This window comes from Ricinus communis, chromosome 5, assembly GCF_019578655.1.
Source record: "Ricinus communis isolate WT05 ecotype wild-type chromosome 5, ASM1957865v1, whole genome shotgun sequence".
Taxonomy (NCBI): domain Eukaryota; kingdom Viridiplantae; phylum Streptophyta; class Magnoliopsida; order Malpighiales; family Euphorbiaceae; genus Ricinus; species Ricinus communis.
In genome coordinates this window covers 16,028,318-16,054,014 of record NC_063260.1, presented here as the reverse complement: position 1 = coordinate 16,054,014, position 25,697 = coordinate 16,028,318, and the positions used below count along the sequence as shown (strand labels likewise).

At 34.2% G+C, this 25,697-nt stretch overlaps 1 protein-coding gene across 2 annotated transcripts; it reads right to left on the bottom strand.

Moving 5' to 3' along the window:
- Positions 1-25,697, bottom strand: LOC8263090 (callose synthase 7). 2 transcript variants are annotated; one of them, XM_015723847.3, is made up of 42 exons: positions 24,937-25,693; positions 22,931-23,031; positions 22,232-22,344; positions 22,027-22,114; positions 21,830-21,940; positions 21,576-21,728; positions 21,081-21,170; positions 20,849-20,940; positions 20,640-20,763; positions 18,901-19,035; positions 18,735-18,811; positions 18,578-18,665; positions 16,916-17,038; positions 16,719-16,836; positions 15,741-16,072; positions 15,570-15,622; positions 15,307-15,367; positions 14,435-14,516; positions 14,297-14,346; positions 13,244-13,330; positions 13,008-13,112; positions 12,744-12,823; positions 12,566-12,653; positions 12,314-12,471; positions 11,919-12,042; positions 11,615-11,718; positions 11,351-11,462; positions 9,983-10,134; positions 9,057-9,166; positions 8,870-8,977; positions 8,706-8,774; positions 8,436-8,604; positions 8,227-8,338; positions 7,294-7,416; positions 7,096-7,214; positions 6,208-6,291; positions 3,571-3,683; positions 3,268-3,497; positions 1,630-2,427; positions 1,477-1,527; positions 982-1,167; positions 1-418 (listed from the first exon to the last, which is right to left on the bottom strand). In XM_015723847.3, the coding sequence occupies exons 1-42, from the start codon at positions 25,154-25,156 to the stop codon at positions 167-169; spliced, it is 5,745 nt and encodes a 1,914-aa protein (XP_015579333.2). In that variant the 5' UTR covers positions 25,157-25,693; the 3' UTR covers positions 1-166. The 2 variants fall into 2 exon arrangements, with proteins under 2 accessions (XP_015579333.2, XP_048229693.1); XM_048373736.1 differs by lacking the exons at positions 1-418; positions 982-1,167; positions 1,477-1,527; positions 1,630-2,427 and adding an exon at positions 2,707-2,806 and having other exon boundaries at positions 24,937-25,697.

Below are 25,697 nucleotides of genomic sequence, written 5' to 3'. Positions count from 1 at the left end.
TTAAAAGTAAAGGGAGCTAAAAATGCATTTCTTTTGCTAATAGTTATAATATTAATAACAATAAAAAGAATAACTTCTTCTCTAGAAAAATTGAAGAGAAATCTAGAGAAGAAGCAAAGAATTTGTTACTAGACATGAATATGGAAGTGCAAGTTAAGAACTAGTTTCATGCCTTATCTTTTTTGCCATCAGTTCCATCTTTCTTTCCAGCAAGAATCATAGAGATCTGAAGGCCTCTACTAAATGCTTGATTGAATAGCAGACGAGTTTGGAACTCTGATACAAAAGGAAACCATGACAAAATGGCTATTGGCGCGAATATTAGTATTCCCATCATGTACTCGTATGCTCTTGCGAGCTCCTTTATTGAATCCCAGAATCCTATCCTCTTAAACAATGGCCTGCATGCTTGCCCAATCTAAAACCAAAAAAAAAAAATGTTCATTTGCAACCAATGTAATCATTTGGTAATATGTTATAATCAACCCAAGGTAATTAAAAAAAAAGCCATAAGATTTTTGCAAAGGGGAGAATACAGGGTAATTAACAAAAAAGGAAATATTATATAGAACTATAAGCACTTCTTCTGGTAAGATTTTTAGGAAATAGTTCTTGAACAACATGTCATGTACCTTATTCTGAGAATTCAAGCATAACTATCTAAAATTGTAGAAAGAAGATTTTCAGAAAGGATGCTGACATCATTTAATAGGTTAATGCACAAATTGAAATAGAAGAAGTTTCGAGGGGAAATAGAAAAATTAATATTCTGTGTTTTAAGTACAAGGGAAGAAATGTAAAACAAAAATTATATTTTGGGTATTGACTAACATCTGCTGACCACATCTTTTAATAACTTCTAAGACTTGAATATAAATAAATAAATAAAAATTGAAGGGATATTATAATATGGTGGCCTACTTCTAGCAGAACCTGACAGAATGCTGCTAGTTCATAATATAACTGCAAGTTTGAACTTACCAAAAGAATGGCCCATCCTGTGGGCATGAAGGCGAGAAATGCAGCAAACAAATCTGTTACTGTGAGTCCCCAAACGACAAATAAGACTGTCATGACGGACATGAAGCCAAGGAATAAAAGTGCCTTGAGAATCCTGAACATGAGCTGGAAATCGATACCAAACCGTCGTCTCCCCATTGATACCATCTGATAGCAGCATTGGGATCACATAAACAGCAGTTGACCGTGTGAATATACATCTCAGACAGGGTGAGAAAGGGCAAAGGAAACTTAAGAGCAGAATAAATAAACACAGAAAAGAAGAATACTGAAAGATAAAAGATGATTGTTAAAATAAGAAAAGAGTTAAAATCAAGAGTCTAATGTTTTAAATTCAACATAGACATAAGGAAATGCATGTTCATTTCAGCAACTTCTGAAATAGAGCGTGAATCAGTAAAGTTGTTATTTAATTATCTGATCATATATACTTTCTGTCGAGTTCCATAGGAATACCTTTAAGACCAAAAGAGCAGTTATCAGAACCGCCCAAGAAATTCCATAAACCTACAAATGAAGGGAATGGTTAATGGAACAAAAGCTCTAAGATAATTGCAAGAATCTGAATATCAGTTATAAAGCAAACACGAATTATTCTAATAAATATACCAGTATACTTCTGCTGCGATGAGCTATATCAAGGTGGTAGACAATGCCATATTGATAGATAAAGAAACGAAATGCAAGGATTATCTCAAGCACCCGTCCCCTTATATTAGTGTGTTTGAGATGTTCTTGTTCTCCATCCCACCAAGATTCCCAACTTTTTTCATTTGGGATCCCAATACCACCACGATTTCCCATCCACCTCTTCCAATCCGTCCAATCATCCACTGTTTTTTGCCAGTCAAAACCAGATGGGTTAAACACAAAAGGAGCAAATAACCAAGATCCGACCAAAAACCACATGGACAATGTGATGAACCAATAAAGATTTGAACTGCGGTATGATTCCCCAAAAACCTCATACAAGACCAACAGTATAACAAGCTCTAATCCCTTTACAAAGTGACTGCGTGAGTAAGTCCTGTAATTCTCAGCAAACTTCATATGGAAAACAACAAACCCGCGACCAGTAGCTCGGTATTTAGAACCACCATGTAAAATTGTTCTCCCAAAATAATGTGCCTTAGTTCCAAGCTGGAATGTGAAGAACACGGAAGCCAACTGCAACTGCATAATGATGAAATCACCAAGAGCAGCACGAAACCCTTTCTCCAAGCCAATTTCCATAACCATGGGCAGCACCAATAACAAGCCCAATTGGAAAACAGATTGAGTTGCTAAAGCCTCTTCAAGGGCCTTGCTCTGACGTATGCTTGGGCTCGTAAGAATCTCCTGTTCTAGTCCACTCATTACCATGTATAGACGTCCATACAAGAATACATACACGGTGAGCACAGTTATCTGAAAGAAAAAATATTCAAATTCAGTGAAATCCATATAGTCATTGCTTCATGGATTCAACAAAAAGTTTATGGAATCATGTTTATGGATAAAAATGTAAAAAATAAAAATAAAATGCAGGCCTTGTGTATCTAGTTCCCAATTCCAAATATACTTGTACAACATCAAATTTCAGTTTAATAAATTAGTGTAGACAATTATTAATAGCCACAACTGATCGGAAGAAAGCATAAAATTGCTACTATATAATAGTAATTGCAACAAAGGAGAAGCACTGGCCTGAACCTCAAATCAAGGGATTATTTTCTGACAGCAGCTTAGGCTGTGGTGCTCCCTCCATACCAACAGCTTAACATTAATTGAACAGCAGCTATAAAATCTTACCAACAGCAAGAAGAAATGCCTTTACCATGCATTCAGATATAAATATAACTACAATTCACTTCCTACATACACAGGCCCAGAAAAAAACATTTTTGTGAATGATAAACATGGTTTTACATCCATCTTTGAAATGCAAAAGACAAGAAATTTTTTCAAAACATATGAGAAGTTTGGGAGGAGCTGTGGGTGGGTACAGACTGATAAGTTCTTTGATAAATAATTAGCCTAAATAGCAAAATTCAATTGGTCTGATCTCTTGTTAGCATTCGATGCAAGTTATCACCTATTAATGCTATTTCCGTTTTATCTCAGCAACTGACTCAAAGATATTAACACCTTTCATAAATTAAAGAGTTCACAATCTAACTCAAGTCTAAAACAAAACCATCTATAGAATTATTGAGAGATTACCAATTTCACACAAAGTGATCAAATAACAAGATCAGTTCAACATACCATGCTGCTAAAGTAGAACCCAACTGTTGTGAAATAAAACGACAGCATTCTGTAGAAATCAAACCGCCGTCCAAGTCGATAAACATCACGACTAAGTGTCTGCTCTCCGTTTCCATTTGCAACCTTTGCTTCAAAAGATGATATCTGATTCATTCCAACATCACGCCCCTTGCCTACTTGAATATATTCATGATGTGTTATGTATCCTCCTCGCATAGTTGAGTTATACCCTGAAGAGATAGACATGTTTAACCTTCACATTCTAACTGCAAGTCAGCAATTTCAAGATGAACTGAAAATTACCTGCGAATATATCCTCACTTAAGTTTATTATTCTAGAAGCTTTACTTATGCCACCCCTTGTTATGTGGAAGATCCTATCAAATATATCAGGATGACCGTAGTGGAAACGAACCCTGTCAAGTTGTATAGAACATTTAGAACATTCTTAAATAATATAAGCATAAAGTCAGCCCTATGATATCTGAAATGTAATGAGCACATGGCACTTCTGAACCGGGGCAGAATAATAAGGAGACCACACGCAAGATCATAGCAAGGGCAGTAGAAAGGGATTGGAAACAGTTAAGAGTTTCAAGGCAGGAAGATCGAGATGTAAAACCATTGGCACTAAGTGGTCAAGGATGACATTCTAAATGGCCCCACTTGGATCAATGATACTGTAGAGACAGAATTCCCAGGGTGTGAGAACCATCTGACAGTCCATAATATACAAAGGGATGTAATTCCCATTCCCCAGAATTGGTTCTAATAGAGACTAGAAACACAGAAAATTCAAGAAGGTTCTCATAAAGGTCTTTTCCAAAAATGGCAGTTGTTAAGCCAGAGAGTTGGCAAGTTGACTGGTGCTAGCATGGAAGAATTGGTTTCACCAGTTATTAAAGTGTTTTGGGAGGTTCATTCTTTATATATAGTACCACAAAACACTGTTCAAGCCAGGATTTAATTCTGTTATTAGAACATCCAAGAAGTTACTAGGGAGAAGCAAATCAAACAAACTGTTAAGTATCACAGACTACTGAAACCTAGTCTTGCAATCTGTGGTAATTTGAATGTCTTGTAAAGTCCTAGAGAAAAAGGTTGGGGGTCCTAATTATACCAAGAATATCACTAATTTTCAAATTTATGCCAATAAAATGAGTCTGGTAGATCCAGGCTTTGTGGGTACTTTCTTTACCTGGAACAACAGAAGAAATAAGGAGCATAATGTACAAACAGCATCTTGACATGGATTAGCAGCAAGTAGAGATTAGATTTGCCAAGGCTTTTAGATGATTTTTGGCTCTTATCACAAACGCTTCCTATTATACAGTTTATTATGATAAACTGTTGATCTATGTCTCTTAACTCAGAAATGGGAAAGTGTGAAAAAGGTTGTAATGGATGTGTTATGCACCAGGTCTTCACTAAGTTAAACCTATTCAGACATGAGTTTAGTTAGCTGGAAAGCTTTCAATTTCAGCAATTCAAAATTAAGTATTTAAAGAATCAAAGCTGACTTGAGACTGATTAAGAATCAACATGTGAGTTGGGATGACAACAGAGCTAGATATTTGGAAAATGACTGGAAAAAGTCGTCAATAAGTTCTGGGCGCAAACTGGTGGAATAAAATAACACCTCGTCTTATGCTCAGACTATTCAACATAGGCATCATAAGCAGATAGCTGAACCAGTAAGGTTGATTACTATACAGACCCCTACAGTCTCTTTCAAAGCTTAGGAAATGCTGAGCTAGCTCAAGCTGACCATCTTAGTTTAGAAGCAGCAAAACAGAAATAGAGAAATACAGAACTCATGTACTGTCAACAATCTAACATGGATGAAAATTAGAACATGTCTACATGCAAAATAATTACTTTCCCAGCAAAAAGTTGACTCCCAAAATTAAATATTTGCTAAAATTTCTACTATACAATGGCTGATTAAATTCGTCAGTTGCTGGTGACAGGTTGAAGACTGCCATATCATACGACTTATAGATGTTGGATTGCCAAATGGGTTTGAAACTTATGGGAAAATAATACATTCTAAAACCTATTTTCTAAGATACTAGAGAGACAAGATTTTTCACGAATTTAATTTTCTTTTTCCAATGGAAAAAAAAGAAAGGAAAGTAAAATAATAGTATTGATATGAAATTTCACGACCTATGGACAACTAATGAACAAGATTGAGGTTTGAAGTTTCCTATAGCCATTTAAATACAAAAAACGTGCAGATATGTAGAGCTATCCCTAATAATTGCGAGTCAACATGCACCATATAAAGAGAGTGGAAAACGGTGATAATTGATTATCTTTTATTTGTGAATTGAACTAGATATTTCCTACTGGGAAAAATTATAAAACCACCGATATTTAAAAAACAAATTACAAGGAACATATTAAAAGATAAAATTCTCAAATTTGAACTTCAATGTTGACTAGCACAAAGCAATATTTAAGTCAGGCTTAACAATTACTAGAAATTGTGGCAGCCTTCTGTTTTTTCTTTTTCTTTCATAAGTGAACCAAGTTCTCTTTCATGTTCATATACCGTTTCCTCAAAACAGCTCATAGTGCTTTCTATTGAGTTAATTCAAATGTATCAGTGTGCAGAGACTACTATTCTCTTTCAGAGAGAAAATAAATAAATCAGAGCTGCTTAGGCATATAATAATAGTAGGGGGAATGAGTTTTATTCTCTAAGAGCAATTTAACAAAAAGTTACTAGTTTGCATTTATTTCCCCCCAGAGTAATAAACCATTTTGTTTTAGGGCTTCAAAAAGGCATTCCTATAGTTGAAAATTAGAGTAAATTACGGAGGAATAAAATAAAAGGAAAGGAAATTCTTAAGAGTAGAATCTAAATTAAAAGAAGAATCAAGCCAAATGTACATTACATGTAATGCCACCTGCAATTATTGACTACATGATTACCTCAAAGGATTAGCCAAGATACGCTGGCCGATTGTTACAAAGCTGGTCTCCTGATTGGACATGAACCAAGCAAGTGATGAAACACTGTAAAATGAAAAGAAAGAAATAGTCAAGCATTCCAACTTGCAAGTGTTATTTTATTAGAACCAAATAGCCCCACCAAACTTGTGGACTTTTATTATCTCAAATTTTTCTTTATTCTTTTCTTTATCAATTTTTTTGGTCAAATCCCTATGTTTCAATCAGGATATTTTCTGACTGTCAGTTACCAGTTCTGGTTACTCGAGAAAAAAAAACAATTCCATTTATTCAATAGTATGTATTTGACTTTTTGAATGCAAACATTATATAAAAATTGCACACTGCTTTTTATTAAAAACAAATAGAACTAGTCTTCAGTATATGGTAGTTTTCTTTAATGAGTTAGTATGATAGACAACTCCATTCCTATGAAAGTTAGATCTTAGAGCTTTAGTTGATAAGGTGGATTAGATTTGCATGTAAATTAATAATTCATGAAACTTATATCATTAAAGCCTTTATGTCATCTGCATTGTGGATTGCTTGAATTAGTTTTTGCTTAGTTTCTAAAAGCTGGATCTAGAAACTCATTTGAGAAGGACCAATATGAGAAATGGCCTAATCAAAAGCCTATTAATCAAGATAATTGAATTAAAATATAGCAGTTTGATTCCGTTCAATATTATTAATAGTTCAATGTAGTTTAGGTTTAAGGCATTTCGCTTGAAGTCATTTTAACTAAGATGGCCATATGCGCACTCCAATCAATTTATTTGAGCACAAGTGTGAGACTTAAAAATGATGTTTAGGACACAAACAGACAGAAAAAGAATTATGTTTAGTTATCGAAACAGTGATAAGGCTGACCTTCCAGTAAATATATGCTCCCTTAAACCTAAAATTGTAGGTTTTCGAGGCCCACGACGAGGTTTTAAAAATTCCTCCAATACATTTCTCATTTTAAAAGCTTCTTCAAAGTAATTATCCTGAAAACAAGGAAACACAAAGAATTACTACAGAATGCACTTTAAAGGCAGAAAGAAAAAGATAAGGAGTGCAAGGCACCTGATTCATGTCTATTGTCTGAAGGGCTTCTCCACGAGTAAATATAATGGCATGATTTTGATTTTCTGGTTTTCCTTCACCAATTTCAGCCGGGGGACCTGGGAGCTTGATCCGGTAGATTTCCTAGAATGTAACAATTACTCATAGTAAGAGGATATGTTTATATTTGGGAACAAATACCAAACAACTAAAAAATCATCGCCGAATAATAAGATCTCGCAATTTGTTTCAAAAGCTCATAAGGCTCGCCATTCATAGGTTCCATTGAGGATATTGCCAGCATGGGTTGGAGGCACCAACCTGCACTAAACCCTTGCAATTAACAGCTTAAGACAACTGGGCTCTTAGGACTTGAAAAAATAAGGAAAAAGAGCTCTAGGACTTGGAATAAGTGTACTTTTAGGATTGCGAATGTTATTATCCTGTAATTTTAATGCTAAACAAATTGCAAACTCCAATTTGTAAAGAGGAGAATTGTAGCTGCTGCAGCTTCTTCAATCCAGGTTTTGTATAGCCTAGAGACTGGAAATGCAGGTTGCAGAGCCACATGCACTACAGCCCAACAAGTTATTTCTCCTTCAAAGAGATAGCAGCTCATTCACTGTGTCTGAATAGGTATATAGCTTGTATAGAAGATGTTTACAATATGAACCAACCCTATCAACCCAACCTTGGACACATTGATCATTCAGATTTATTGTCATTAATAAAAAGCACTCTTTCCTCTCTTTACCAAAAGCTGTTGGCACTGAAAACAGTGGTTGAGCACATATGAATTAGGTCTCTCTCCAAAGGATGCCTCTTAAGTCTTAAAAAGCAAAATGGAAAATTCATAATGCTTTAATAGTTTCAAATTGATCCAAATAACTAATGACTTAGATTAGAAAATCCTGCAGTAAACAGATTCCACATGAAATAGCAAAGTGTCCATACCTCATCCAACTTATCGCCTCCTTTTACCAGAACGGAATAATAAAACTTTTGAGATTTTCCATTCACTGTATCCTCTCTTTCATCAATGTAAGCAATACGTAGTGATGGATACCTACAATGTTTTACAAGTTTGAAGATGCGATTACTTTTTTAGATTTGAACTGTGAAACTGCTTAAAATACATGCATGCAACAGCTGTTCCAACTTACGTTAACATGAGATTTAGAATATTACTGTAACAACTCCTTTGTGCAGAATCAGTAGCTTTTTTCTGAGCCCCATAAATTTGACAAGAAACAACATAGGTGAACTTCAAATCAGCCAAAGCCTGTGCATGTTCATCCTTCATTTGGTCCTGCTCATTAGATTCCTTAGTTGCTGGGAAGAAAAAGAGCAATTAGATTACTAAGGAAAGAATGCAATTAAACAGCACTAATAAATTTCAGCGTGCAAGAAAATATCTATATGTAATCACAAACCATCATCTCCTGTTGCTTCCAGAGAGCACTGAAGTTCTAAAGCCTTCCTGTAGTACATCATTCCCCTCACTGGTGGAAATATTAAGTTGATGACAGCATAAATACATCACAGATTAGAAAATGGAATCACTACATGATAACATATCAATTAAAACCACTAGTACCTGTTCTAGCAAGTGTCTGGCCCCTATAGGATACCCAGTGACGAAGGGCGTCTGCCTTTTCTTTGGCAGCATAATTAGATGTTCGTTCCTCAAAATTTTTCCATTCATCTGAAATGTGGTCAGCTGTTTGGTGAGTTCTCACCAAATTAACAGAAGTTGATGATGCTGCAACAGATCTAAAACTCACCACGATATATTGTCTGAAGGTAGAACAAAGTTGATATCCCATCTTCATTTTCTTGATGAAGATCCTCATCCGAATAAAGAACATGTTCTTTATAATATGGAGTCAAAACACTAGCCATATATCAGACAAGACATTTAGTGTCAGCCCAAAAAAATTGAGAATAAATAGACATATAGTTTGAAGCACAGACGGTTCCAAACAGAACATTAAAATACATATCCAAGACCTTTCAGGGCTGTTTCCATAATTTAGAAAAATTGAAACCCCCATTTTTAAGAACTATACAAAGAAAGAAAACCAACATGAAAAATAGAATAAAAGGTCTTTTATTGAGTATTAACTATTGGTATAAGACTTGAAACATATGTTTTCCTATCTCTTTATGAGGACTTGATTTATTGTTGTTATCCTTAATATTTCTTTTAAATGATTTGATAATTGTATATTCTTATTGACAGTAATATTTATTTGAATAGATTATACTTCTAAATATTTATTGACAAATTTGACATATATATATATATATATATATATATAAAATTTAATATTTACACATTTGCCCATGTCTCCATTTGTTATATTTTTCAGAAAAGCCGTTTCACCATGTCTGTTTCCGCAATTCAGCATTTCACTTTCTGTTCTACATAGGTCATATATTTTTTAGCAAGGGACTATCAATCTATGGAAGAAGCATGTGACATAATCATGTAACATATGTAGATCACAATAGAAAATGTCTAATTGTAAAGGTAACACAATAGTCAAGCATCCCAAAAACTATAGCCATCATGATAAAATGTGATTGAAGCAATAATGCATGATTGACATAGTAGATATTCTAGATTACCACTATGAAAGCATAGTTAACATTTATTCTCCCCCTTTGGCAACATACAGTTCACAAAAACGGTTTTATAATAACTAACCTGAAGGAGAGCATGTCTCGGACTTTTGGAGCAGGTGGCAAGTTCATAAATAAGGAATTTGCAAAAAAAGTGATACGGCGGCGAGCATCCAAGTTTGAAGGTACATTTATAGCAGATTCCTTTGTAGTCAAAAGCAGATGTAGCCTGACAACCTTGGGACAAATATAGAATAAACAAAACCGTTAGGTCTTTATATAAAATGATAGGGCAAAATTACACAAACCTCCCTGATCTAGATTGCTACTTATATCTAAAACCTTCCTTTCTAATACTCATTGGACTTTCAAGAAAGCAGACTTCAGTCCTCCAATAATGCTATTGTCCTTACTTATTAAGGACAAGAATTATCCCTCACCCTTTATTTTGAAGTACACTATTCCTTCACCTTTTAAATTTTGGGGAATTACTATTCACCCCCTGATTTTTACTCTCTTACACAAGTTGCCCCTTGTGTCATCTTTTATTACATTAAAATCCCCTTACATTTTTACGGAACTAACTATTATCTCCTTGCGTCTAAAGTCAAAGAGTCAAAGGACTAAATTGATGAATAAAATTACTTCTTGAACTATTTTTACCAAGTGTGAAATTCATCCAAAATTCTTTTATCATGTTAAAGTGAAATTATTAATTTCAGTTGGCATAATAGTTAGTTTCACATCAAGTTAATTTAGTATTTGGCAAGAAAACAATTAATTATCATATTTTACTTGCTCTAATTTTTAGCACGATACAATCCTAAAGATTTAAGTATTTTAAGAATACTTATATTTAGAGCAACATTACTATGTAATTTAAATTGAATTATTAAAAAAGAAAAACATTTTAATACTTAGAAATATTTACTTTTATTATTTTTTACACTAGAACTAGACTGTACTGAAAATGAAGATTTTACTTTAATTTGATAAAAAGAATTAATTTTAGACAAATTTAATTGTTGATAAAAAGTTCAAGGACCAAATTGTAATTTTATTTATCAGTTTGGTTCTTTAACTGCATTAACTTCGGATGGAATAGGGTAGTAGTTAGTTTTGTAAAAACATAACAGGATTTAATGTAATAAAAACAACAAAAGGGGCAACCAATGTATTAGACTGAAAAGCAAGGAGTAAAGAGTAATTACCCCTGTAACTTTTTAAGAATTAAAATGCTGTTCAGTCTGAAAACTCAAGAAGTGAAAACGATGTTCAGAATCTAAGGGATGAGAAGTACATCAACGTTAAGGATGGCTCAAGTGTTGTGAAATTAAGAAGTTGATTTTTCATAGAGTAAGGAGTTTGGTGTAAATGGTGACAAATTTTAAAGAGTTTTTGTAGTCTATGCAAAATGACAAGGTATTATCTATAAGAGATATGTGAAGAATACCTTTTCTCTCCAGGAACTGTTTTTGGTAAGGTCAATATTGATCTTTCCAAACCTCTGCTCTTTCTTACTATTATGAACATCCACATTTGTAGGGTGAGCTCTTTCCAGGACACTAGCAACAATAAATCACGGCAAAAATCTCAGTCCTAAAGGCTCACTCTATCACAAGAAAACAAAAAAAATAAGGAAAAATAAAAAAACAAAATTCAAAAGCTGAACTCAAATTTCACACTCCCGTGATGTTTGGAAGTTTTCAGCACTTACTCATGCCCGTGAATCATAACATCCTGAGTAATAATTTCTATAATATCCTGGAGAACATTAATTATCTGAGATTTGTAGGCATCAACATCTTCATAGTCACCTAGCTGCCAATAGGCTAATGTGAGCACTCAAAACTGAGAATAACCAACATGATAAGTTCATTTATAAAATGCTTACAATTGAAGGCAGCAAAAAGGGAAAAGAGGAAAGCACCCCCTACCAAGACTTTTAGAAATAATTTCTATAATATCATAAAATGCTTACAATTAAAGGCAAAAAGGGAAAAGAGGAAAGCACCCCCTACCAAGACTTTTAGAAACTTCTCCAACTTTTCACTTAGTAAAGGCAAGCCACTCATCTTGAATTCATGCAAAAATCTGCTTTGCTGTATGCTCAAGTCCACTTCATAACAGATATGTCTAACGATGCTATTTCAGAAAGAAACAAAAGAAAAGATTAAGACACTTCTAAGATAAGGAAAAAGCTATGACTGCATAAGTATACTTCTCTTCTAACAATCATACATAGCAAAGTTGCGTACAAGATCATTAATTGAAACAAAAGAAAGGATTAAAATGCTTCTAAGATAAGGAAAAAGTTATGACTACATAAGCATACTTCTCTTCTAACAGTTATACATAGCAAAGTTGCGTACAAGATCATCATCAGAAAAAAAATTAAAAGACGAATGCCGCTTACTTCCTATCTGCATCATCTTCCAGAAGACCATATATTATGTCCCTCAATGTCTCATAGGCCTCAGTTATTGCTGAACGCATATAATCATCCATCTTCTTATATAACTCAGCATCTTCCTTCTGCCTGAAATCCTTTGCCATGTCCAATGCTATAGGAATCTAACATGTCAACCAAAACAAGAAAAACAAAAAGAGTTCAGAAAAATATGTAGGAAGCACCAAAATTAACAAAAGTATGGGTCATAGTTCACACCTTGCTAGCAAGCAGAAACGGCGGCCACTGGACGACAGAGACCCCACTTGTAGAATATGGCATTGGTACTAGTAGCAAGTCTCTTTCACTAAACAATGTCAAAAAAAATAGAGAAAAAAACAGATGAGGAACAAGATGATGACACATTAGAAATAATGGGTAAGGATGCAATCTTAACTGGTTGCTGATCAAATCTTCCACTCTCATAGAATGGATGAACTCATTCCACACCCGAGAAAAATTAGCAATGGACTCATCCTGCAATGGAGAACAGATGGTTTAGCTAAAGACAAAGGACAGAAGATTCCAATTGCATTCTATACAGAATGAATCAAGAAAGCCATATGTTTTCCTTCTTCAAAGAAAATGCATGTAAACCTGGAACATCTACAGATTTCATAAAACAAAGAGCAAATGTGTCCAAATCCTTTAGGATTACTACCGGGTATATGCTTTTAGCATCCTCATTTGGTGATGGCACAAGATGTCGACTGAAAGCTGAAGGCACAGATTCAAACCTAGACCGCAACATCCCAAGTGTTCGTATCTGGAAAATGCCAACAGCTTGTAGTATAATTAAAGGTGCAAACCATGATTTGTCAACAATAACCTTTTTCCGCAACGGTAACTATAGAATTACTGCTATATGGTTGTATGAGCAATATGACAGCCAGTTACCTCGCCCAAATGGCTGAAGGCTCCATGAATGCCACCAAAGAGTGTAGAAAATATGGCATACCAAATTTGGGTATCCATAAAATAAACCTGAAAAACCAATAGAATTATCATAACTTACAACATGAGTTAAAACAAAACAAAAGAATACTATCTACACGTGAATCAATTTTGGCAAGATTTTGCTATTGGGCCCTCCAACTAAAGCTGCTTCCTACTGAGATCTTAAATAACTTGATATTGGACACTAGGTCTTCATTTAACAGATATTAAGCAAGTGAACGAGACAAGCTGTTAAATGTGACACAGGCTAGCAGCATTAAAAAATGGCGAAACGAAAATTAGAAGACAAAAAAGAAAAAGAAAATTGTAGACCAGACCATGTCAGTAAATGGTACAAAGGTTTCTTAATCAATTGTTTCTCCAATCCAAGCCTGTCTACTAAATTCTTTTCCAAGAACGACAGTCAAAAATCTAACTCAATCCCAAATTCCAATCCCTAGCCTGCTTGAGTGTTAAATCCCGTTTTTCACAGCTAACTTTCACTTACGATGCTCAGCTGTTATTCATTATTAACCACAAGAACAGTTGATTTAATTGTTTGGTTAATCATGGACAATCACTAAAGATGTTAGCTTTTACCTTTTAATGCAGTCAACGATTCTGAAAAGATGTCCAAACTGTCCAGAGCATTCTATCACCCATTAATATGTGATTTTTTATTTCCGTGCAGCAGAAAAAGAATTTTACTGTTACCTCTGCCTCTCAAGACAGCAGCACAACTAAATCTAGGATGAGTTTGGTTGATATCACTCTGAAACCAACCTTGCATTACGGTCAATGAAACAGTACAGGTTCAAAGAATTTTGGATAAGAGTATTTACTATATCTTATTTCTCAACTTTTTTTTCTAAGCTTCCATTGTTTTCTCGGTTCAATAAAAACAACATATTCAACTCTTATTAAAACTCAATGTCCAAAAATTGAATGAATTGATGGTTCAATACAATTGTAAGAAAGAATAGAATATTGCATAATGTCATGCAGTCCACTTACCAGGACAACTGGAGCCCATATTGCAATAACAACGCCAATGTTATGGGTAACTACAACAGTTTTACAGCACAACTCGTTCAGTTATAGCCCCATAACCCAAATAGAATAGGAATAGTGAGAGGAAAGATGCACCATTACCATTCGGAAAGAACTCGTGCCATTGATAGTTGTCAATATGCATATCCATAATGATCTTTGTAGGTCCAACCAAAGGTAGTATCTGTACGCAGAATTCATAAGATACAGCTTAAAAACAGATCAAAAAGAAGAAAAAAAAATCCAAGAGAACCAGCCTCTAAATTAAATTAAATTAGAAATCTATCAACTCAATAGCATTGCCAATAATAACTACAATGGATTGCGTCCAGATATTACTTAAGATAGTTCCAGCAAAAAGGATCGATCTAATCATCCATAGATAGTAAAGGAGTTTACCAGTCTGTTAAAATTCATTGTTTTTCTTTCCCTTTAAAGTCCTAATAACTATTATGAAGGCAAATTACTCCTGAATTTTTTGGCTCAAAAGTCTAACAAACAAAAAGTATGTAATTAGAATCTGAATGGCAGTTTCAGAACTCTGACCCATAATTTTGCATACTTATTTACTTTCCTGACCAATGGAAAGTACAGAGTTAGCTTTCATCTCATTTAGAAATGTGTAACCAGCCTTATTGCCCCTATAATGCATGCATACTTTTAAACATGTAAAGTACCTCTGCTTATAACCAGCAAAGGTACGAGCGTAGCATCAATTTCCCTGGTGGAAATATGACAGCTCCTTCACCAACTTATCTCTTACTTCCATGATAATTAATTGGATTTGCAAAGCATGAAAGTGTTGAGTGCTAACCAGAAAAAGAAAACAAAGAACAGAGATTTCCAAATGCGTGCATACAAACAAATGTTTATACATTTTGTGCATGTAAACATAGTGCGTCTGAACTCAGATCAGTGATAAAACATTTAAAAGGATAAAAATAAGATAAAAGAAAACAAGTTAAAGAAAAGACCTCCACATAGTAGCTAAATGCTAGCTTGCTTATTAGCAACATGATCCAAAAAAGTGTGTACCTGAACACAGCAAAATATAAATTATTTAGTAGAAAGAAAGAGAAGAACCTCCAGTATGGCAGCACCAATATTTCCCAAGTTATGATAAGCAACTAGCTCATAATGATTATAATTTAAAGTAATAATAAAATTTGACAAATTTTAATATAAAAGACAACAACAACAACAACAACAGCATTGCAACCAAAAATACTTGTCTTACTTTAGAAGTGAAAACATATCTTCATGCATGCCTCTTCCTACATATAATTTGGGCTGCAAATCGAGATATGTACATAAAGAGACACACGGTTAGATTTGAAAAAGACAAATAATATCAACCAAACAGAAAAAGGTTTCTGCAGCCAGAAGCAGCAGTGACAACTATGCTTGCCTGAGCCCACCACATGATAAAAGTGGTAATCCGCCAGTTTGAACGCTCCATTCTCCTCCGTAAAGGTGGAAGCACAAACAGTAGAGCAGACAACAGATTGGGTATCAAATAAATTGCAACAGCAAAATTATAAAATGACTGGTTCTGCCAATCCCTAGTCCAATCATTGAAAAATTTTACAATGCCTGTTGGGTTCTGCACAGAACTGGAATAACCAATCGGCAGAACCACAGCCCACACAGCTGCTACAGCAAACTTCAAAAGGTATCTCAGTATCTGTGTGGCTTTTAAGCTTCTCCAGGCATTAAGACTAAGAACTATGTCGAGAGCAGCTGCAGGACAGAAAAGAGAAGAGGTAAGGATGCACCAAAATGCTACTAACCTCTTAACATGCTACCAAAACCAAATAAAAGTGACCAACCTGTTTTAAACTGTTACATTTTCATGTATAAAAATATAAATTGACTAAAGCAATACAATTATAAGGCTTTCAAACATTCAGTTGATGTCCAAAATAGAGATGTGCATTCAGTCACTTCAGTTAAAACGTGCTGAATACACTGCATAACTGAAATAACCAATCCAAAAAACCACACCACCAAAATAACCAAACTGCAAAATTGGTTCTTTATCCTGGTCTGTTGGCTTATATTGGGTTTCCTATTAGCCAAAAAAATGGTAACTTTCAAATTGGACCTGAACTGGAGGATAGATAAAATTGTGGATACAAATCAATATGAGGCCATAAATGCAATGTCCTATTAATACAGAAGACAAAACAAAAAGTTACTATTACATGTTTAACCATCCATGAAAGGGAAATAGAAGTATGAGGAAAGGAGTTGGAAATTTTGAAATAAGAGTTTAAATCTAAATGCTGTGGTTTAGAGTTTAACCCTTGCATACGAGCTGCTCAGATTACTTAGAAAATAATATAAACCATTTTACTTGGATAATTAATATATAAATGACTTATACCTTGGAGAAAATTGAGGAAAGCAGACGTGACAAAAATGCTCAATACATTTTTGAAGACATCCTCATTGAAAAAATCAGCAATAGATCCAGATGCGTTCCATGCAACAATTAACATGGCCTGAAAAAACAAGTATAGATACAATTGATTCCTCATGGAGTATAAAACAAAATCCAAGTTACAAAATCATTAGAGCTACCTGGAAAGCCACAATATAGAATATCCACATTCGGTCAAAACTTCTAAATAGGTGCCAAAAAGTGCGGATTTCAACAAAATTTGTTTTAGGCTTCCTCTTTCCGCTAACGCCTTGGTTAGAACTCTGCAGCAAAACATATTTGGACACAAAACTTTTGATAAAAAGATATGAGACGAATTTCTCAAGCTCTCCCCCAAGCCAACCTAGTAAAACACCATTAACAATGAAAATTGCCCAACAAAACAAATGTAAGAGGGTCCTGAGAAGAAAAAATGGGACCTCCAAATTGTACAAGTTTTGCTGATATAATTACCTAACAGTAGGATATCTTATACATCTACACCTATACTGCCAGATGTATCTTCTGAACAAGGTTTTAAATAACATTATCTGTCATGGTCACATAGACACTAGCGCTACATGAACTTTTTAACAAAAATCAAGAATATGGTTCCATAATTTAATAAATGCCCTATATAGAACATATCAACAAGTCTTTAACTTATGCTGTTATATCATAAGGTGGCAGTCCTAGTTTGAATTCATCTTGGGTACTGCTAAAATTTCTAAGATAATACATGCTGGGGAATATGCTTTCTTGTCAATGACAGGAGGCATACTCTCATCAGGGCTTGTGTATTCAGCATTTCATTCATATTTCATTTACTTATGCATTTCTTCTTCACTTCAAAAATACATTGTAAACATAGGAGCTTGTTACAGAAAAACATTGTTAGACTTCTTTGCACATATGGCCTTCGACAAAACAGGCAAGACCAATTTTGTAGCCAAATTGGTTCATTCAGACTCATAGAAGCTAATTAACAGGTTTTCCTTGCTTTTGCATGTAAAAGGTAGGAGTTTTGGAATAAAATGCCTCATGTTTGGTCCTTTGCTTTTCCCGGTCTTTACCACTTGTTATCCTTTGGAATGCAAATCCTTCTAAGCAAGAACATGTTAAATCACAAGAAGCCAAACAATTAATGCCCTATAAATCCTATATTAGGACATTTTAAATGACATGCAACATGCCAAAGAATAATAATCATATCGAATAATAGTCAAGGACATACTCCTTTGAAAGCCATTAAAATAGAAGCTTAAAGAAGTCAGGAAAACCACCTTGGCCACAACAAATTAAAATATAAAACTTTTTCTTCTAAAAGCAAGCATGGCATTCCACCACGTAACAAGGGAATAGAAGGAAAGTTTTAAGAACAAAGGAGAGAGAAAACACAACTCCAGAGGAACTTCCGTCTCCTTCGAGTAACCTAACTTCACTCTCTCAATCACCTCCTCCTCCTCATATCCTCCAATGAAAAGGAACAGACCTTAAAGAAACTTTGCTTATTTTGCATATTTAATTTTTTTTAGTAATTGAAAATTTCACAATTAATTTGAAGTCCAGATTGTTAGTTTTTGTTGTAACATGAACTGCTGTTTGCCTATGTATTAGGACTTAATAGAAAAGAATCAAAAATCCAATGGCCCAATAGCACACACCAGTAGGAGGATCAATAATAAGCAAACCAAAAATTTTAAGGGCTAAAACATGGATTATGCCAAAAATCACAAGTTTATTAAGAATATACTAAGGAAAAGACAAAAAAAGATATGACTAATGTGCTTTAAGAAGGAAGAAAAGCCAGAGAAAAAGGGTACCTCATTTATAAGTGGTGTCTCATCTGAATGAACAAAAAAATCTGCCTTCAGATCCATTGGCCACCCCAGTCTAAAACATTTGTCAGACCTAGAAGATAGAATGTGGTCAATTATCTGACTGAAGAATAGAAACAGAATATACTATCAAAGTTCTCACCAGAAGTACTCGTTCAGATCATCATAATTTCTCCATCTTGAGTGGCTTGCCGTGCCACCTTTGTTTCTCTTAGCTTCCTTTTTCAGATGAAATAAAATGACACTTCAGATATAAACACGTAATTGAACAGGTATAAATTACAAAACAGTACCATGTCGAAATTTACCTTCCGCACAACTTGGTAAATTGGAGTTATAACAGTCCTCAAAAAGGTTTCATCATCAGGTGCTGCTGTTTCATATGTGTCTCCACTAACAGGATGCACGTTGCTATATAGTATTCCATAAACCTCATTTGCCATCTTATACATGAGATAGAAGAAAGCATTACTTTCAAACTTAACAATGCATCTCATCCATAAGGCACAGTTCATATGAAAATCTAAGATATAAATTTCACAGGCCAAAAAGAAAATAGAATTTCCAAATTTCAAAGAAGTTATGCCATTGTTGCCAACATTAATTATCGCTTTTAAGTTGGTTTAAAACAAGGACCAACTGTCCATCAAAAACAAAAAGGTGCCAATTTAAAATTTTAGTATTTGTATATTAGCAATTTTAGCTAGTAACTATTCACTGTGCCAGACTTGCAATCCAGACAACCTCATAAGATTCTCTTTCTAATTTCATTTTGCTCCTCAATAATATTTTTAAGAACCCAAAATTCCCAGCTGAAATTCTAATATTCAACTCTATCCTGTTTCAAGCAAACTCAAGAACCAGTCCTAGAAAACTGGAACTGCAAGCTCTCCTACATCAGTAGATAGCACAAAATAGATTTTGTTTCTTATTAAATCTGACTACAGCTTTTATTTTGTTAATAAAGTTTTATTTGGTGATGATATTAACAGAAGAGTTATGTGGTGCAATGGTAATTAAGCTTTATTCAGTATCTTCCTACCAATAAGTTTGGCACCTCAACATCTGCAATGTCTTATCTATTCAAGTAGTTCAATTAGATTTTGATGATTGTTAAGAGCTTGTTTGATTTAACGACGACCTTGTTAAGTTTTTCAACAAGAATAGCTGGCAGGACATAACATGGTAAAATGTAATCAATGAACTGGTCATTCTATTCCTACATTTGCTTACACAAAATGTAATGCAATTCCTGTCATCTTTCTTCAAAGTGAGAAATTGCCTTCTCAAATTCTTAAATGTCAGCATTATTCATTATTTAAACAGGCAAGTTCTGACTTGAAAGTTTTGGTTAAAATGCTAGTAATATTCATTGTTTAAATGGGAAAATCATCATCTATCTCTAATAATTTTCCTCATTTTTCAAAGTAAGAAAAGAATAACCATGGGGACTCCTATCTTCCTTCGAAGATGGCAAAAATGAATGTCAAACTCAGATTTTAAGTCAAATAAAAAAAATGAACAATAGAGAAAAGGATATATAGAATATAGATGAGTATAGTATATCAAACAAGAAAGAGTTTGGGAGTAAATTGTAGACGAAACAAGAGAAAAAGAAAAGGCAAACCAGGCTTACATGTACTAGCTAAATATAATGGTTGGGAGGGAGAAATATCCTAGAAATTTCCAAGAGAAGATATTATACTTTTCCTCTTCCTCTTAAACAATTAACACATTGATTCTCTTTCTGAAAAGAAAATAAAAAGAACAAATACAAGCCTGGAGCATGCGAATCACACAAAAAATGTCATGCAAAACACTCGGAATGACGGAAAATCAAAGGCAACAGCTTATCAAATGCCAAAACCAGAATACAAACTCATCAAAGAGGCAATTCCAATACTAAACTGATAGTTAAAAAAAAAAAAAAAAAGCCTTAGGACAATAGAATGTAAATTTCATATTACTGAAGCAAAACCTAGTATCATCCTGGTAATAGATAATCAAGTAAAACAGTACTTCAGGAAAGCAACAAAAAGAAACCTACATTATGGAAGATATAGCAAAGACATTCTGGCATGAATCGTATATTTGAAGCTTCCCCCCATATGAGAAGGTAGAGTCCAATGTAGATAAGCTGTAACTGTTGTCTGTCGGCACCTTGGGGAAACCTGCATTCAAAAGTAAAGCACCTAAACTAAGATATCATACCTATTGTAGTTAGAGAAACACTCTGATACTGAGAAAAAGACTTACCTAAGATATGATTTACAACGCACATAGTTACACCATGAACGGTAATTCTTAAATATTTTATCCGTCAACTGCTCTATTGTGTTACTATCAAGCTGAAAAGAAAAAGAAAAGCTTCTATCAATATTCCTTAACTAATATATAAAGATACCTACAAAAATGGCTCCAATCCAGGAAGTAGAGAATTCAAGTTCCAAAAAATTATGAAACCTCATTTTCTTAAAAAAATAATTACCACAGAATAATTTTCAAGGTTCCTCTTCCTTGCATCAATATTTGCTAGTAGTAATATCAGGTGCTCCCTCTGATTAGCCACATTTCCTCTCTTTTGAATCCCAAAAGACAGACAGGAAATCATTCATGTAGTTAGATAAACTGATATCCATTCATTGGAATTTATATGATAAAAAAAGTAGGAATTAAACTGAATCAAAAACCTGAATTGATAACCTTTACTTGATTATATAAATATAATGCCAATATTACATAATAACAGAAACAAAAGCCACAATAACAGTAGCATTACGACCCAAAGGTTTAAGCAGCTTCTTAACCAAGGGAATGTAAAATTCAAGTCTACGAGTTCTTTTAGCAGCTTATGGTAATCCTATGGTGCCTAAATTTGTAGGCTAGGCATAGAGCTAGGTCATCATCAAAAAGCTCCATAACCTATGGCAAATAGACAACTATATGAAAAGAAAATAAAAAGATGAATTCATGTGCAAGTTACCTGAAAGCCAAAAACAGAAGAAACCCAATCAAGGATGTCAATGACTGGTTTAGCTCTTCCCTTGGGGAAGTCATAAGAGGCATCATGTGTGCAGCTAAATTTGGGCATTGGAAGATTATCCACATTAGATAGAGCATGAAGCACTGCTTTGATCTAGATGTTAAGAAACAAAAGTGAATGAATTTTAGGCATTAACAGAATCACTATCAAATAGCATAAGAAAAACCAAATAGGATAAACTATGCAAGTCCAACCTCAGGAAGTTCCATTATTGCAGGTTTTATCCCAGCAGCATACAATGGAAGGATATTGTAGTATACAGGCTGCTCACTTAACCTCTCAACATCCTGGGCATACCTTTGTGTCTGCAGTGAAGAAATCAATTTAACTACACTTTTAAGTTCAATCCACTAGCAAACTGCTCCTGCATATGGAAATAAACAAATCAAACCTCAGGTTCAATTTTTTCTGAAGGAACCACCGTTCTCAGCACATCATATAACACTGATGCAATTTGAAGAAGCTTAGCCATCTCCTCCCTTCAAGAATTAGCCAAAAAGGAAAACAAGAAGCCATATGAGCTATGTAATCTTGGGCACTACAATAGTATTTCACAAGGACAGCAAGCTTGTTAGTTGGTAGAGATCAAGACTCACGGTTTCTTAACATATTGGCCTTCTCTAATATTGTCCACATAGAATTTCTGGTAAAACAGCTGAATTTCTCTCGGATCACTTCCTGCAAGCTGCCGTTGTGTTTCATGTTCTTCCTAAAACAATGTAGAATCCAACTGACAACTGTGAACAACTTGAAATTTATTCTAGATATTGAAATTTGAATGTCCATTAAGACATAATGAAATATCAGAGGCCAAAAGAAACTTCACTAAATCCAGCTTATAAACTGAATATGTTGGAATGACAGTAATTTGATTTGGCTGTTTAGGGAGCTTAATGAGGCTAAAATGTTTACCAAAATCAATTACATCATGTTTACAACAAATAAATATTTGAATTCATTCCATTTGCAAATAAATTTTATTGATAGCTTATGTGATAAATATTGAATTCATTTTCAAACTGTACTGAGTGTACAAAGTCAAAGTTGTCCCCTTGCTAGTTTAGAATTTGTCTACATATTATCAGATTTGGTTAAAGTTGGCTCAAATGCAACTATTTCGATAAAATTAAATCGTAAAATTAGGGAACTAATAATTCATACCACAAGAAACTCATTGTATAATATAGAAAATTAAATAAAATATAATCTTCAGTGACAAATGTCTCACAAATAAATCTCTTTCCAACTAAAGATTTAAAGATTAAAGATTCAAAGCACAGTGCTAACAGTTATACCCTCTCAAGCTTATGCAACAGATAGGTCTTGAATTGGCGAACTCCACGTCCAGCCGAGGTTGGATCTGTCTTGTGAGCCTTTTCAAGAGCATGGAAGCGGCCTAATTAAACAAAAGATAGCAATGTCACCAGTTCTTTTTTAAAATAGAGAAAGAGAGAGAAGGGAGAATTTTTCAACTAAGCAGCATGCACTTACCCAAATGATCAAAGAAACAATGTGAGCTTATCAGAATTTAATGCACTAAGAAATGCTGGTTAATGCCCAAACCCTTTCCAGCATATTTCACACAAGTTTTAAAGAGTCAAAACAAATCCCTCTAACAAATGCAAAAGCTCTAGGCTCTAGCATATGCATATCACCAGTCTGCCACACAAATAGTTTGTGCCATGTTTTAAAGTATGTATATGATGTAATTTTTAGAAAAAGGTTAAGAAGCACTTCTTAACGAGAGTTGATACAAATCCCATCCATTGCACGCAATTCAAATGAGACAGAAGCTTAATTGCCAGACAATAAACCCTACTGAAATAGCTAAAGAAGAATAACAAAAATAAAAAAAAGAAAACAGGGATAACACACAAGTCCTTAAGGCACTTTAACAAAGGACTACTGAATGAGTATATCCTACACCTGCTAAATAGGCTATTACACACAAAAGACACTCATTTACAAAGGCAAATTCTGTGATGAAATAAACACCTCCCTACCTCTTCAGACTAAATTGTTAAATCTCTCCAAGAAACGGAACCATCCACAATTGCTCAAGTAAATTTGAAAAAGCCATATAAGCTGTCACAGCTCACAATAATTGAAGGATGTTAATCTGCCATAAATAACTGTCATGGATGCAAGGGTATTACAATCTCCTCCTATTACTATTAGAGCTCTGTAACTGGAATCTGAAAGATTATAGCTCAAATAGATAAGGAGCGAAACATTTAGCAGTAAAAAGATTGTTGATATTTCTGGCAACAGTACTCATAAGACAAGGTGTTTGAACTACTGTTCCCTGGAACCACACTAAATCTTTTTTAAAACAATTGACAAGTAAAAGAGAGTTGACTCTAGCAAAATCTGATGGTGAGATTGGACTTCAATCTCTCACTGTTTCCCAAATAAAAAAGAAAAATTGACGTGAAAGAGAAAAAAGGGTACAGTTGCAACCAACATGCACACTAGATCCGCTACAATAAAAACAAGTTTGGCTCTCTTGTATAACAGCATCAGCTAAATTAACAAATCTAGAGGCAAAACATGCAAAAAGAATGCAACAAGAAAATTCACGCGGAAGTTAAAAAGGCCACTCTATCCCATGGTAATCAATCCACCAAGAAGTTTATCCCTATAATTTTTCCCAGATAACTCTTCTAAATACCTAAACACTGCACATTCACAAACATAGCACATATTCAAAGCAATTGCTCAAAAAATGAAAATAGTGCAGAAATGTGTAATTAACACTCCATTCTTTTAAATAACATAATAACCTATTAAAGAAAAATTGCATAATAATTTCTATTGTTTGATTATAACAATGAAAAGTGATTTTTCTTAAATTTCAATGCACATAACGTACATAATTGTTATTTGATTAAAAAAACATCGGTATATGCATAACAAACAAATGAGAATTCATTTGGAGTTCTATTTCGTTGAATCCTTAGAATTGGTTATAGCTATAACAAATTTTGTCAAATTTGATAAAATTTCAAATGAATTCTAAAGTTATGGGATGATTTTTTTTCATCATGACAAAACTACCCTTTATTCAAATATTTTCTTCCTCCTCATCCCTTTTTCTTCTTTCTTCTTTCTTTCATTCATCTCTCCTCTTTCTTTCTCTATATCAACTCTTAAAAAATATTCCATATTCATGACATATGACATCAAACAAAGGAATTCGTTTGCAAGTAAATCCTATTAAGATTTTATTTATAAGAGGAAAAATGAATTATTTATAGGATTTAAAGCAAACACTAAATAAAAGAATAAGTAAATAGCTTACAGAGATAGGCAACTCTGCGATTGTCTTTCTCAACTTCATTAGCAACACGAAGAATGGGAACAATTTCAGACATAGAAGAAGGGACAAGTTCACTATCAAGAACAGAAGCATCTTCATCCTGTAAATCAACCATCATCGTTTGCGCACGTGTCATTTTCCGAGACAAAGAACGCGGCGGCAGTCCTCCGCCACCGTTCTTCGTCCCGCTAGAACTCGCCATTGCCGGAAATCACCCAAACCAATCGCTTTGGTTTTGATTTTGAAACAGAAAATAAATGATGATGTTGTTGTTGTTAGGGTTTTGATGAGAGTCGCATAAAAGACAGACGCCATTATCTATTTTTGAAAAAGCGAGGGAAAGAGATACTTTGGGTGTTCGGTGGGGCAAAGTGATTGCTCTGATTGCAAGAAAAGAATTATTATACAAAAACTCAGGATTTTGGTGCTCTTTGCTTTTCTTTTATTTACAATTGAACAATTGAAAACTGCCCTTTTTACTTTGTGCAGGTGGAGTTTGTGCTTTTTGTTCTCCCCTTGTTTTGCTGCTGCTTTTCGTCTGTCTTCTTTTTCTGTGAGAGTTTTGTTAAAGTAACTGAGGTTACTTCGTTGGGAAGCGTTGAATTGTAATTGAAAGAGGTACGGGAGCTGGAAAAAGAGGGTGTCTTAGACTTGAGTGACGACAGTTACTTTTCGGGCGGGTTTGTCTGAGGCATCTCTCAAATCATAGTGAAATTAATGGAGGCACAATGTATAACTAGAGC